This window comes from Anastrepha ludens, chromosome 4 (assembly GCF_028408465.1).
Source record: "Anastrepha ludens isolate Willacy chromosome 4, idAnaLude1.1, whole genome shotgun sequence".
NCBI classification, from domain to species: domain Eukaryota; kingdom Metazoa; phylum Arthropoda; class Insecta; order Diptera; family Tephritidae; genus Anastrepha; species Anastrepha ludens.
In genome coordinates this window covers 53,656,890-53,670,922 of record NC_071500.1, presented here as the reverse complement: position 1 = coordinate 53,670,922, position 14,033 = coordinate 53,656,890, and the positions used below count along the sequence as shown (strand labels likewise).

The 14,033-nt window shown below is 38.8% G+C and overlaps 1 protein-coding gene across 1 annotated transcript in view; it reads right to left on the bottom strand.

Annotated features, from left to right (window-relative positions):
• Positions 1-6,477: 6,477 nt before the first annotated feature.
• Positions 6,478-14,033, bottom strand: part of LOC128862374 (EGFR adapter protein) — a 50,011-nt gene continuing 42,455 nt past the window's right edge. The window contains exons 3-5 of the mRNA XM_054100954.1: positions 11,339-11,645; positions 7,438-7,790; positions 6,478-7,317 (exon numbers count right to left, since the gene is read on the bottom strand). Of these exons, the coding sequence (XP_053956929.1) occupies positions 7,117-7,317; positions 7,438-7,790; positions 11,339-11,645 (861 nt within the window). The 3' untranslated portion in view covers positions 6,478-7,116. The remainder of the gene's footprint in view (positions 7,318-7,437; positions 7,791-11,338; positions 11,646-14,033) is intronic.

Sequence of the window (14,033 nt, the reverse complement as noted above, 5' to 3'; positions counted from 1 at the left end):
CGAAACTGAAAAGTTTTTATAAATAACTTCTTTTTTTTCAGATGAAAATTATTATAGGTATAGACTCCCATGGTGGACTTATATCAACTGAAGTTATTTTGTACTTGAAGAACGATGATGGATGATGGTTTGCATCGCTTTGGTGCAGTATAATTAAAAGATTCTACTCAAAATTAAGATTTATTCTGAAAATATTTCCTTATACTGCTTCAGCTCATATAGTCTTATTTTTATTCTTCAAGAAAAAGAAAAAGTTATTTATCACTCAAGATTTTCACTTTCACTAAATATTTAGGGCTAGTGCAATTTTTTCACTATCACTAAAAGTTTAGTGATATTTAATTTTTTTTTCACTATCACTAAATATTCAGTGATAATGAAATTCGTGTTTTAACTATCACTGAAGAAGTAGTGGGAGTGAAACGCTTACGGAATTTATTTTGTAGTGCATTATGCCCAACCCTGCTTCACAGAATTTGAAGCTAGGGTTTTTAAAGCAGCTTGGCTGTCCGAACATATAGCTATGTGTGTATCCTTGTTGCCCCTCATATGATTTATTCTCGCACATGTTGAAATTGCTTGAATTTCAGCTTGAAAGATGCTAGGTATGGGTGTATGGACCATAGGAAAATATGCAGTGGGGATAGTCTTACTATCACTTCTATAGGTAGGACGGCTTTTCATGGCAACAGACAAGCTGGCTTGTCTTTGAAAACTATGAAGTAGTTGTTTAGTGGTTACTTGTTTGGTTTTCGGCCACCGAACAAAGGAGGCAAGTGACCTTTATCTATCACCGTTTCGAGGTGAGTGTTCCATTTTATACCCTTATTTAAGATAACACCTAGACATTTTACTTTATTGTAGTAGCTTATAGTAGTACTACAATTATTTTACCAAAGCCCAGCTCTAAATTGTTTGTAAAAGAAACAATGATAGTCTTGCTGGGATTAATAGATATGAGGATCAGCGCTTGGTGAGCAAATGGGTAATATCGTCCTGGGAAAAATTATAAAAAATCAAGGGGGCTGCTACTAAAATTTTATACCAAATATGTTTCTAGAATATATAATTAAAACCCGTGGAATTACGAAGAAAAGTGTTCAGAATTTTTGTATGTATGGTTTGAAACTTGGATTTACATATACAGTTAGCCCTTAGACAACGAGTAATATTTTTGCAAAAACCCATTATGAACATTCAAAAAACCCATTTGGCGCAGGCTGTTGTTTATCAGGTGGTAAAGCACTGACACATGCGCTTACTACTTTGCTAACTAGTGTGGCCATGTCAAAAATACCAGTCGCTAGCATTGAAGAAATGTAGAAGATGTACTACTGCGTTGCAATACATGTGGTTTAAAAGTAATTCAGAAGTAGCAGGCTTGACTGCCGGGAAAATACTAAAGCACACAGAATATATATACTTGCATGTGTGTGTGTGTGAGCATTCTTAGTCCTAACTTTTTTATATCGCTTATGTTAATGCATTTGGAGTGTATGCCTGATTTTTTCTGCTCTTGCTCGTACAACAATAATAATCCTGAGTCGCTATTCATATAAATACTTGCTCAAATTCTGGCGCCATCAGCTCGTGTATTTGTTGCTACAGTAATATTTCGACTTTTTGTTTGTTTTTATTATTAACTATTCATTTGTGAGGTCTATTGTTGTATGGCGGGAAAGAAACTTTTTAATTGAATATTGAGTGGATACAATTTTTGTAATGGACAAAGTTTTCGGTCTCATTGCAGATACCACAATGATAGTCGGTTTTAAATGGGAACCTTATTCTGTCCACGAAACGGTCCCTATTTACTATACAATATTAAGTAGACTGATTGTATGAAAACTGTAGAGATTGCAGGAGTACCCTTTCTTTAAATTGGGCGGGGTATATTTAAGTTCCAATCAACCTGCCATAGGCGTAAATGCGTGCCTTACTAACTCTCCGCCGCCTTACTTGGCCCCCGTGGTTTATCTGATAACACAGGCCAACAAAATCTCGCTTTTTTATAGCTTTTAACACGGCTATGGGTGCTTCTTGAAGGTTTTTTTATGCTGACAACGAATATGACCTTGAAAATGCTCCAGCACGTCAGGTTTTTTTGCAATTTGAGGTTAAAAAGTCTAAAAATGCAGATTTTGGCCATTTTTTTAATTTTTTTTGGGCAAGGTGAAGTTTTTTTTTAATTTTCCACAACGGCATCGCAAAGTACTAGTCTTCAGCTTTAAAATCCATTTTTAAAAATATTTTTGCGATTAATATAAAAAAAGTTATACTATTTTGAATTCGCCCTTTACAGGGGCGTTAGAGAGTTAGAAAGGTTGAATTTGCATATCTAAAAGTCTCCAATTCAAAATAGAATAACTTTTCTTATATCAATCGTAAAAATATTTAAAAAAATGCATTTTAAAGCATAAAAAAACCTTAAACCCCTAAGCATAAAAAAACCTTAAAACCTTAGTTAAAATTATCGAAAAAGTTTTTTGGTTGTTGGCCTGTGTAATCCGCCCTATTGCTGTACTTCATACCAAATTTCATCTTACAGGGGTTATGGAACAGCAATAATTTGGATCCAACTTATTCATATTCTTTGTAATTTAAATTACAGTCAACACTCGCCAGTTCAAAGAAGCGTGATTTTGATTTTAAGACAAATGTATTTGGATTACAGTGCGAATTGTTGACCTCATTATTCTAGTAGCGAACCATCTCGGTCTGAAGCACCTCGACTAGCTATCGAACTTTATTAGAATTCGTGGCATCTCTCTCGGCGTCCAGCTCTTTGTACTTATATTATAAGTTATGGGAATAAATTTCCGTCCTTTCTTAGCCAAAGTTACGAATTATTTAAACAATTAAATAATATAGTACAACTTCACTTCATCTTTCAGGCAGCATACGGATTCCCTGACGAAAAATTCGAGTTCTTTTGACTTGATCCTTGTGATGCTCTGGTAAGAAGTGAACCGTTCGGCAATAAGGGCTGATGGCATTGTTCGGGACAGATGGTAATCCGAAGGGACAATTTGTGGGGAATACGACGGATGGGGCAAGATTTCCCAATTTCCAAAATCTGTTTGTCAAGCCTACCATCCCATTCCGGCCGCTTTTCTTTCTTTCTTTAGCAGCTCGATTCAAACGCATTAGCTGAAGTCGGTAACAATCGTCAGTGATAGTTTTAGATAGTTTAAGGAGTTCATAATAGATGACATACTTCTGATCTCACCAGATACACAACATAACCTTTGAAGAATGAATATTTTTTTTTTGCGCTGCCAATGGGACTGGCTCACCTGGCAGGCTCCAACATTTTCTACGCTTAGGGTTATCATAATAGATCCATTTTTCATCGCCAGTGACGATACGATGCAGAAAACCTTTTCTTTTCTGTCGTTCAAGAAGCATTTCACACATCTCTAAACGTCTCTCCATACCCCTCTCCTTCAATTGATGTGCAACCCAGTTACCTGCTTTCTGGACCATTCCCATCGCGTGCAAACATTTACCGACGGTTGATCTCTCTACATCCAACTCTTTAGACATATCACCAAGGGTTCGACATGTGTCTTTATCCAATAATTATTGTAGTTGAGAATCTTCAAATTTTTTCGGTGGCCCTTCGCGATCTTTATCACTCACGTCGAAATTGCCACTTTGGTGACGTCGAAACCATTCTCTACAAGTTGTATTTGATGAGGCATGATTAACGTAAATATTGATCAATATACGACATGTTTCAGCTGCACTTTTCTTTAAAGGTAATAATGAAATAAAACTTCCCGTAAAACCTGTTTTTTGGACCGGACGCAGACGTTTTTAACGTCAGATAAAAGAGGATCTTTATGCTTCAAACAGATGTCAACGGTGCGATCGAGACCTCACATATACACCCTCAAATCACCAGTATAGGAATAGAGCGATCACAAAAATTGTATCAGCAGCGACACCTCTTTTACGAGGACGGAAACTTATTTCCATACCCAATACATACCACTCTTTATCCAAAGTAGGTTGGTGTTGGTGAAATCGGCCAACATAACTATAAAACAGATTCCAAATAATTATTGACTTTTTAACCCAGGAACCAGTCCACCTAATTCCTTTGAAAAATCGATCAGAGTTTTCAAGATATTGTAAATAACAAATATGGATTAACGAAAAAATTGCATTATATTTCATTTATGTGCCACTACCTTTGATCAGATAGCGGATTCTCCAGATATTAGAAATTGCTCGAATCTGCCTTTTTTCTTTAATCCAAAAATGGTAATTGGTGGTATATCTCTCGGACTCAGAGACCGTTTTTACATTTTTTATGTTAAGACTTATTCTCCATCCATCCTTCTGATGTTATAAGCTATAACTCTTATTGTCTACAAGGTGAAGTCCAAACGAAACTGAGCTAAAATAGAAACGATAGGAGCTTTGTTCTGATAACTTCGAGTTTATTTATTGAAAATAGTCTCTTCTGACCTCGATACACTGTTTTGCGCGATCTAAAAGCTTTTCGAAACAGTGTTTCAGATCATTGACCGGAATGTCCTTCTAGATGTCGGTACAAGCCTTTTGGATGGCCTCTACGGACGCAAAACGTTTTTCTTTCATGGTCAAATGCAATTTTCTGAATAGATAGGAGTGACAGGGAGCCATATCAGGCGAATACGGGGAGTAATTGATGGTTAAAATGCGATTTCTAGTCAAAAAATCAGTCACAAGAGTGGAGACAAGAGAATTGAATACCGAATCTGCTGGTAGTCTGCTGCAATATAAGCCTTTTAGATATATGTATGGATGTGCCTTGCAGCCAGATATGACCCGAGGCAATGTTAGGAACTCAGATTATGTATTCACCTTAGACACTGGAACCATGTTTTCTGTCCATTGCAACTTGTTCAATTTGATCTCGAATTTCACGCTCGAAAGCTTGCCACTTATTTGCATTATGCAAGGTTACCGAGAAAAGCATCATAGATGCTTAAGGACAATATTATTTACATAATTTCTGATTTCTAATAAGCGAGCCGTGGAGTGCTTAAGAGAAAGATTTTTGGAACTTTGCACGTTGGCGTTGACAAATGTCACAGACGAGGAACAACGACTTGTCTGAACTTTGCGATCACATAGGCACACCGCGGAGAGTAAAGATCCAGCTACTCCACTGGCCAGGGCATGCCATCCGAATGTATACGAACGTTCCAGCTCTCAAAGCACTCGATACGGTACCATCTGGTGGTGGCAGAGGAAGAGAAAGGCCTCCTTTGCTTGAGAAAGGACTTGGCTGCACTTTGTGTGTTCAACTGGCGGTAGTAAGCACTAGAAAGAAACTACTGGTGGGCTTTGATAAACTCGACCGAAGTCGTTTAAGAAGTTATCGCGCCAATTACGAAGAAGAAGAAGAGTTTATGATTAATTTAGTTACATGACATGATGTCCAAAACTTGACCATTTTCGAGATACTCTATTTTAAAGATTATTTTCAGGTACGTCCATTTTTTAGATGTAGTTAATCCGATTTTTTCTGCTTCAGTTAAAGGATATGCCAATTAATAAAAGTCACCACTAAAACTTAACCAAATCGTTCAGAGGTTTGAACTGGGAGACAAGAGGGCGAAGTCTTTGGTCTACCGCAAAGCCTACTACTAATTCATGCTTTATTTCACGATAGCTGTAGTAGATCTCACAGGAAGGCTTTTAGAGTGACCTTAACCAGTCTATCGCATTTGCTGGAGCGCGAGGATGCCAGTCTTGAATTCGTTGAGGGCCTCAACTAGCTGGATAGCGGCACCTTGCCTGTAGAGAGTTCTGACGTTTCAGGTGCTTATCCTCAAGCCGTTGCCCTATAGCGTTAGCGGGGGGTCCTTATCCGAGACTTATTTTGGTCTTCAATTGGAGTACTTTTTTTAAATGGTGGTTCGCAAGCCGAACACAAAACGCTTAAATGAGCTTCCCAGTCCCTGCACACCTTAGTTCACTGCGGACGGAGGTTCGTAGCTTATTCATGGGACGCCGCGAGGAGGTGGTGGGGCAACTTAAAACATTAAAGGGGCAAACATTTGTTACTTTTATTATGTTAAATGTAATCACGCACTTTGCATTGCATTTCTGCTTCGTATACCCCCCACTCTAACCATATGACCAAACTAACCAGAAGTGACCTAAATAATAATATTTCTAAGTTTCTCGACGGCTTTCCTCGTAACCTGGTGGCAGTATTATACATACATACAACAATTGAGGTACTTACCAGAACTTCAATCGCTTCAAAAAATGGACTAGATGATTGTGGAATTTTTTATGAAAACTAAACAAATTTATTTTTCCTTTCGTACATTATTGATTTTGCAAAAAATTAATTTTATTTACACTGTATTTAAAATGTGTCTAAATTTGCATTTAACTTTTAGTGGTCTCTTAGACAAATTAATCAATAATTTATATTTTCACACAGATACATGTGTACCTACATATATACCACATATGCATAATAATGTTCGCATGCATTTCTCAACAGTTATACACAAACCAACTTTAACATTAAATACATACATACATACTAAGTAAACTATGTAGTTTTGCAACAGACGCGCCATTCGCCTACGCCAGTCACCTGTAGCGTCACTTAATGATATCACATTTTTCTATAAACTTTATTTCATTCATTCTAATATGCAACCATACTCGCATACATACATACATACATATGCGTTAGAGAATTGGATGCTTAAAAATTATATGCACTTAGAAAATTTGTGGCCTACTTTTGGCTGCAAAATATTTATATAGTTTGGTAGTTTCCGTGACTCGATGTTTATCTTGTGTGAAGTCTTTCGCGAAGTTGGTGGAATAAGTGGAATTGTATGCAGCTAAAATTATTGGTTGCAAGCCGAAATATATATTTTCCATAAACGTAAATACTTTATAAACCACAGATAAAGCTTAAGCGAGGACAATTTTTCAACTTCTGCCTTTCCAGTTTCCTTTTCACTGCACTGCTTCAGTTTGCCGTGCTTTGTTTGTGCTGTTTCTTTACGTGCAAGCATATCAGGTATGAAGAACCACTTGTGCCCGGTAAATACTTTTATTTCGGTGCGCTATAACTCAACTAAATGTATTTTACTCATTTTCTAAATTTTTTGCACGCAAGTATTTCAGCAGCATTTGTAGTGAATCATATGTATCGAAGTCGTCGATATTCCTTCTGGATGAAGTCATATTTGTTGGGCGTGGCATAGCAAGCGGTACAGGTAGTAATTCGGGCATGACGGAATGGTGTGTGATTAAGGCCTGAAGCGTGGAGAACTCCTTGCGAAAGCCCTAAAAACATGTCAGGTAAACAAATTTAAGTTAGTTTCGATTTAGATGACAAAGAATTTTTTTGAATAAATAATTTTTAATGAAAATCATAAGTTTATGTAATCCTCTACAAACGCCTACCTTAATTTTGTAACCACGCGGCGTTCGTAAAATAATATAGTTGACTGTTTTTGGACCTGGCGGCGACGGCACGCGTAGCGTTAATGCGAAACAACCCGGTTTGGAGGTGCTTTTGCGCACCAAAAAGGCACCAGGGCTTTTATTAGTAAGCACTTCGACCGCTATGTCACGTGAAATGCCCGCCTGGAACCAGGAGGCATCCTTCAGATCAGCTTCAACGGCTTCGTCCAAGGCATCGGATGCGGTGGCAAGGGTGGTGTTTGTGATGGAGTTCGAGGTGTTGTCGGAACGCATTGCCGCCGATACTGTATTGGTGCGCAGGCGACTAGCAAATATTTTAGGACTGGAATTCGCTGTTCGTTTTGTTTTTGTTTGTTTGAGAAAGAAAATAGAGAGAGTAAGATTTAGTTGTATTTTTTAGGATTTTGTAGATTTTTTATTTGTTTTGAGGCTAAGAAATGGAATACCCTGGAGTCAAAAGTCAACACTTTCGGCACCTGCTTTTCTTTGCTTTTCAGCGAGGTTAAAAAGCTGCCGAAGCAGCCCAGGAAATTTACAACGGGTATGGTGTAGGTGTAATAGAAGAGTTTACAGAACGGAAGTGGATTGCAAAGTTCAAAAATGGCGACTTCGACATCGATGACACGTTACGCATCGGAAGGCCTTCTGAGTTCGATGAAGAACGTCTCAAATCACTTTCGAAGAAGAACGGTCGCTAATCCGGTCGCGTATTGGCGGATCGTAATCCATCCATACAATGGTATCAATGGCTCAACGAAAAAAACAACAACACCAGAAAACATCTCCGCTTCTCGCCCGCCATAGAGCAACACGCGGTCATAAACAGTGCTTTTTGTTCCTAATCGTCACGGGAGATGAGAAATGGTGCCTATGCCTCAATGTAAAGCAAAGAAGAGACTGGGTGGCTCCAGGAGATACGCCAAAGCCTAAAGTCAAGCTGGACCTTTGTCCAATGAAGATCATGATGTGTTTGGTAGAACTGGGGAGGCATGGTGCACTGGGAAATGCTTGAAAAGAATGCCACGGTTAACAAGGAGCTCTACATTACCCAGCTACACCTCGTGAATGAGGCTAATCGACTGAAAACATCTGATCGGCACGGTCAAACAATACCCCTTCACGACAACGCCCGGCTCGACAACATCTTTGACTTCAGACCAGGCGATTTTTGGCGAAACGGCAACAACAAGGTGGTCGAGAGGTTAGAAGGGAATGATAATTTTGCGCCACGTTGTATAACCAGAATCAAAATGCTGAGCGAACTTCGTCGGGTGGAGTGTCACCGTCGGAGCAAAATGAAAATGAAATTTTTGGTTCTGTATATACTTCAAATCGAGATTCTGTTGAATTGTTTAAGATTTCCTTAAACCTATCTTCAAAAAATGGCATGCAATATTTTTCTGTATTGCTTCTATTGATACAATTTTTAGATATTTTAATGTAGGTTTTTTAACCTTTAAACTGTTTTTTCATATGAGGTGATTTTTTGATAAAAGTTTCTCACAAACTACTTATTTTTATATCGGTCCAACTCACATAAATCTTATTCTCTCGACCTCCGAAGTTTTTACATTGTTGGATTGGTCCCTATTAAATACTTCAATATTTACTAATTTAGCAAAACAGTTCAAAAGCAGACTTTTTATGAATTTTAATGCACTTGAGATTTATGAAACAAAAAGGATATCTTAGGTAATCACAATTCTGGGTAACTGATTCAACTTTGTAAAAACCACTTCAGTAATTTTTCCTGTGTTACATAAAACTATTTATTGAATTATTTATAAATATAACTGTTACGACAGCAAAAACTACAGCAAAACTCTGGCTTTTTCTAAACCACTGTCGCTATGTTGTTGTGCTAAGGTCTATTTATAAGTTCGTGCGGTTTTACAACAGATGGCGTAACTTGATTATTATTCCATCGATCCACATTTCCAAACATTCATTGGAGAGCTACTGTCGTAAGGCACAAACGTCAGTATAAGTTTTTTATTTGAAGCGTAAACAACAATATTTTTACCACACTTGAAAATGTCGAATTTCGTGCCAAATAATGTGTTTTTGCGGGGAATTCTTCTTCATTATTTTAATATGAAGAAAAAAGCAGCCGAAAGTCATCGTATCTTGGTGGAAGTTTATGGTGAGCATGCTCTATCTGAGCGAACGTGCCAGAAGTGGTTTGCACGCTTTAAAAGTGGTGATTTTGGCTTGGAAGACGAAGAACGCGAGGGTGCGCCGCCAAAGTTCATGGATACCGAATTGGAGGAATTGCTCGATCAAGATCCGGCTCAAACGCAAGAAGAGGTTGCAAAAACTTTGGGAGTTGATCAATCAACCATTTCCAAACGTTTAAAAGCCATGGGAATGATCCGAAAGGTAGGCCATTGGGTGCCGTATGAATTGAAGCCAAGAGACGTTGAACGCCGTTTTATGGCATGCGAACAACTGCTTCAACGGCACAAAAGAAAGGGTTTTTTGCATCGAATTGTGACTGGCGATGAAAAGTGGGTCCATTACGACAATCCAAAACGTCGGGCAACGTATGGATACCCTGGCCATGCTTCAACATCGACGTCGGCGCAGAATATTCATGGCCTGAAGGTTATGCTGTGTATCTGGTGGGACCAGCTGGGTGTTGTGTATTATGAGCTACTGAAACCGAATGAAACGATTACGGGGGATGTCTACCGACGACAATTGATGCGTTTGAGCCGAGCACTGCGAGAAAAACGGCCGCAATACGCCGATAGACACGACAAAGTTATTTTGCAACATGACAATGCTCGGCCACATGTTGCACAAGTGGTCAAAACATACTTAGAAACGCTCAAATGGGATGTCCTACCCCACCCGCTGTATAGTCCAGACCTTGCGCCATCCGATTACTATCTCTTCCGATCGATGCAACATGGCCTGGCTGACCAGCACTTCCGTAATTACGATGAAGTCAAAAAATGGATCGATTCGTGGATTGCGGCAAAACCGACCGAATTTTTCACAAAGGGAATCCGTGAATTGCCAGAAAGATGGGAAAAAGTAGTAGTAAGCGATGGACAATATTTTGAATATTAAATTTGTAACCATTTTACGTCAATAAAGTTTCAAATTTCGAAAAAAAACCGCACGAACTTATTCATAGTCCTATTATAACCCACGAAAGTGACAGCGCAGCTACGGTCTTTTTGCTATTGCTTTGCTTTTACTATGGCAGCTTCAGTTTTCGAAGCCAAGGCGCAGCCGAAGGAAATGAATTGAAAAACTGGAAGTATGATAATTTCAGTGAAATGGACAAGTTGTTACCAAGAAAATTTAGTAAACCGGAATGAGTGTGAATAGGTTTGGCGGAAGACTTTCGCCAGTCAACACTAGCCCAATATCAAGAACGTGAACTGAATTCAACTTTAAGAAAGTGATTAAGCATTTTTATTAGAGTTTACTTAAGCACCTATTATGTGGCGCATTGTGCCAAAGTTAATGATTTGCACTTATATTTATCGTTTGCGTTTTGACTCAATTGAGTCCAGGAGAGATCGTTGCGAGCTATTTCGTTATGAAGGATGCGTCGTTAGGATCCTCTTGGTGTACCCCTGCGTCTATACCCTTGAGGATTCCACTTCACAGCCATCGATGGTATTTCTTGGGCTGGTTTTCTGAGGGTACGTCTACTCCATACTCACTTCGAGTTACGGATTTCGACGTCCATTGAAACTTAGCTGCACCTACTATGCACTTCAGCGTTCACTATGCAGTTTTCTGGCCACCAAGCGCGTATTATTGTGCGGGGGCATCGATTTCACAAATTTTGCAGTTAAACACATATGAACTATTTATATTTTATTTTCACCGTAAATAATAAAAAAAAATGACTTTCACTCACCACTACTCGTCTCTCGTAAATATCGCTTCTTCAAATTGAATTCGCTGTTGTCGTTTAGATTTACAGTGTCCAACATGGGTATAGCCGTCAATGATTGTCGACAAGAATCGCCAAATTTGCTCGCAATAAATTTCTCCGGCTCAAAAGCTTCCTCATTGATATAACCATTAGAGTAAATTTTATTGCTCGTCGAACTGTTCAGTTTTAAGTTGATCAGTGTGTTAGGTGCCGTGTTAGTTGTGTCAACACCCACTAGCGGGCGTGATTCCTCATTCGAACGCAACAGCCCCATGGTTAAACGTTTGACCTGAAAGATATGTAAAGAAAGCGTAAAAAGTTATTAAATCGCTCAAAGTATGTAACAAATTATTTAAGTAGCACTACTGTTTTTGTCAGCGAGATTTAAAGCCGGCATTTCTAGCTGCTTACATTTTAAAATTATCCTTGAACTTCAGAAACTGGCATTAAGTGCGAAAACAGGCGCAAAGAGTACTTAGTTAAAGTTGAATATTTGAACTGTTGGCACAAAACAGTGCGACGCGCTCTTGTAAGTCCTTAGCAATGTTGCAAAAATGCACTCTTTCACTGTTCGGAAGAGTTAAAAATGCAGAGAAAAATGTTGAAAGCGGCAACCGAAAATATGCAGCATAGGCGGGGAAAAACGAGTGTTCGCATTGAAGTGTTCAAGTTTAAGCACAGTCTCACGCGCCGTAAAGTATGCTATAATTTTTTGTTGCCACCCATTTTAAGCGCCTTTACGCATTATTAGTATTTTTGTTTCGACGCGTTGTATTGCATCCAATGATTTTTTTCCATCTTCTCTTTTGTTTTAAATTTTTCTGTTATATTTCTCTTTTTGTAGACTGTGGTCTGCTTAACCGCCTTCAGTAGTACTTAATACACAACCAAACATTTGCGGGCGAATAAATTTCCGGCTGTAGAAATTTATTACCAAAAACCATAGCTAACAAACTACCGCACAATGGGATTTAATACGAATACCTGTGAGAGGTGGAAGGGCAATGGTGCGGTAAGTGATGGAGGGAAGAGCTATAAATGCAAAGCGAAAAGTTTTTCTCACTCAACCAGACGACACTACCGCCACCACCGCTGTCACTACTTTGCCTACTTTTTTCAGAGGCTGGCTAACGGTATGGTTTTACCTGAACTTACTTGGTGGTGCTACTTCAACCAATAACTTTTTTCTTGTTGGCGCTCTCATTTTAAGTTTACTTGTTTGTACATGACTGCGGTCTAGTCACAGTTTGGCGGAAGTAACTGCGACTGCACTTGGAAGAGCGAAAAAAAAACCAAAAAAAATTATTTGACTTAGCCGTTGCTTACGCTTTTAACTGGCATACCGCCACCTCTGGGCTGGTGGCCATTTTGGCAGACTACCAGCCGCGATAGCATAGTTGGCTTATACATGATCACCATTTGGTTAGTACCGGGTTCGATGCACACCATGGCAATGAAAAAGCAAATGACGGCACAAGTTGATTTTTCCAACGGCAGCATCTCGGCAATCAAGGGCAAGCCTTCAAATTTATTTTTACTCTTTAATGACTCTTCAACGTAAAGACGTACAGCACATTTTAGAGCAGAAACCAGGCCAAGAACTTAGAGCATTATTGCGTCTATTATATACCGTCATGTAGTGGTATATACGAGTATAAAGTACCTACCTTTTGTTGAAGTTCAGCACTAGGCGGTGCAACGTCTTCTGGTTGTCAGATGTGGATGCAGTAAGTGAAGGCGACAATAATAAAATGGCTTAAAGTAAACCCGGTGAATTCAGTGAAATCTGCCGTTTTTACTATTTTGGCTTTGCTGTTACTGCACCTCACGACAATGCAATAATTTAGTGGCATTTAGACAAATGCTGTTGCAGCGGCACTGCTTTTGAGCACTCCAGCCGAACTTGAAAGGTGGGTTAGAAAGTTGTGCGAATGAGTCGTACCGAACTTTTTGAGGTCAGTGGCTTTGATTTAAACGGTCTGAAAGTCAGCAGATACGCTGATTGCATATTATCCGCAGTTACTTTTGTTTAGTGAGTATTAAATGAAGGTGCGCTTGCGATTTTGTCAAAAATGGGTAACTATTTAAGGCCGGCGGGCCAATTAGATGTCCTAAATTCAGTAGTTTTCGCGAAGCGTTGTAGGATGAGAAAAAAAAACAATTAGCCAAATGAAGTTTTGGGGATAGTTTAATATATATTTGAACTAAAAAAAAAAATTTGTACAATCTCCAACAATATATTGTAAGCCGAGTTATCAATAGATTCCCAGAGCGCCTGTATCCAACTTCTGTACAAGATACAACTTGCAATTTTCATCTGAAAACAAAAAAAAAAGAGATTATTAATTTTGATGTAATAATCTTCGATGTGAAGATATCTCGGCCATTTGCAGCCAGAAGAAAGGTACATCCCCTCAGTCCAACCCACCACTATTTTAAATTTAATAAGGGAACATTGTCTGGATGTGATACTGTGATGAGTAGAGGCCACAAAAAGCCATGATGTCGAAGTTCAATTCTCCAATAAATCTAAATCTAATTTATGCAACATCTGCAAAACAAAATTCTGCGGAACATAGTAAACACACCATACTACATAAGGAACACCGAACTCCGTCGTGAACTTGGCATACCAACCGTACACCCGATTGAAGAGACGAAGCAATTTGCCATAGCT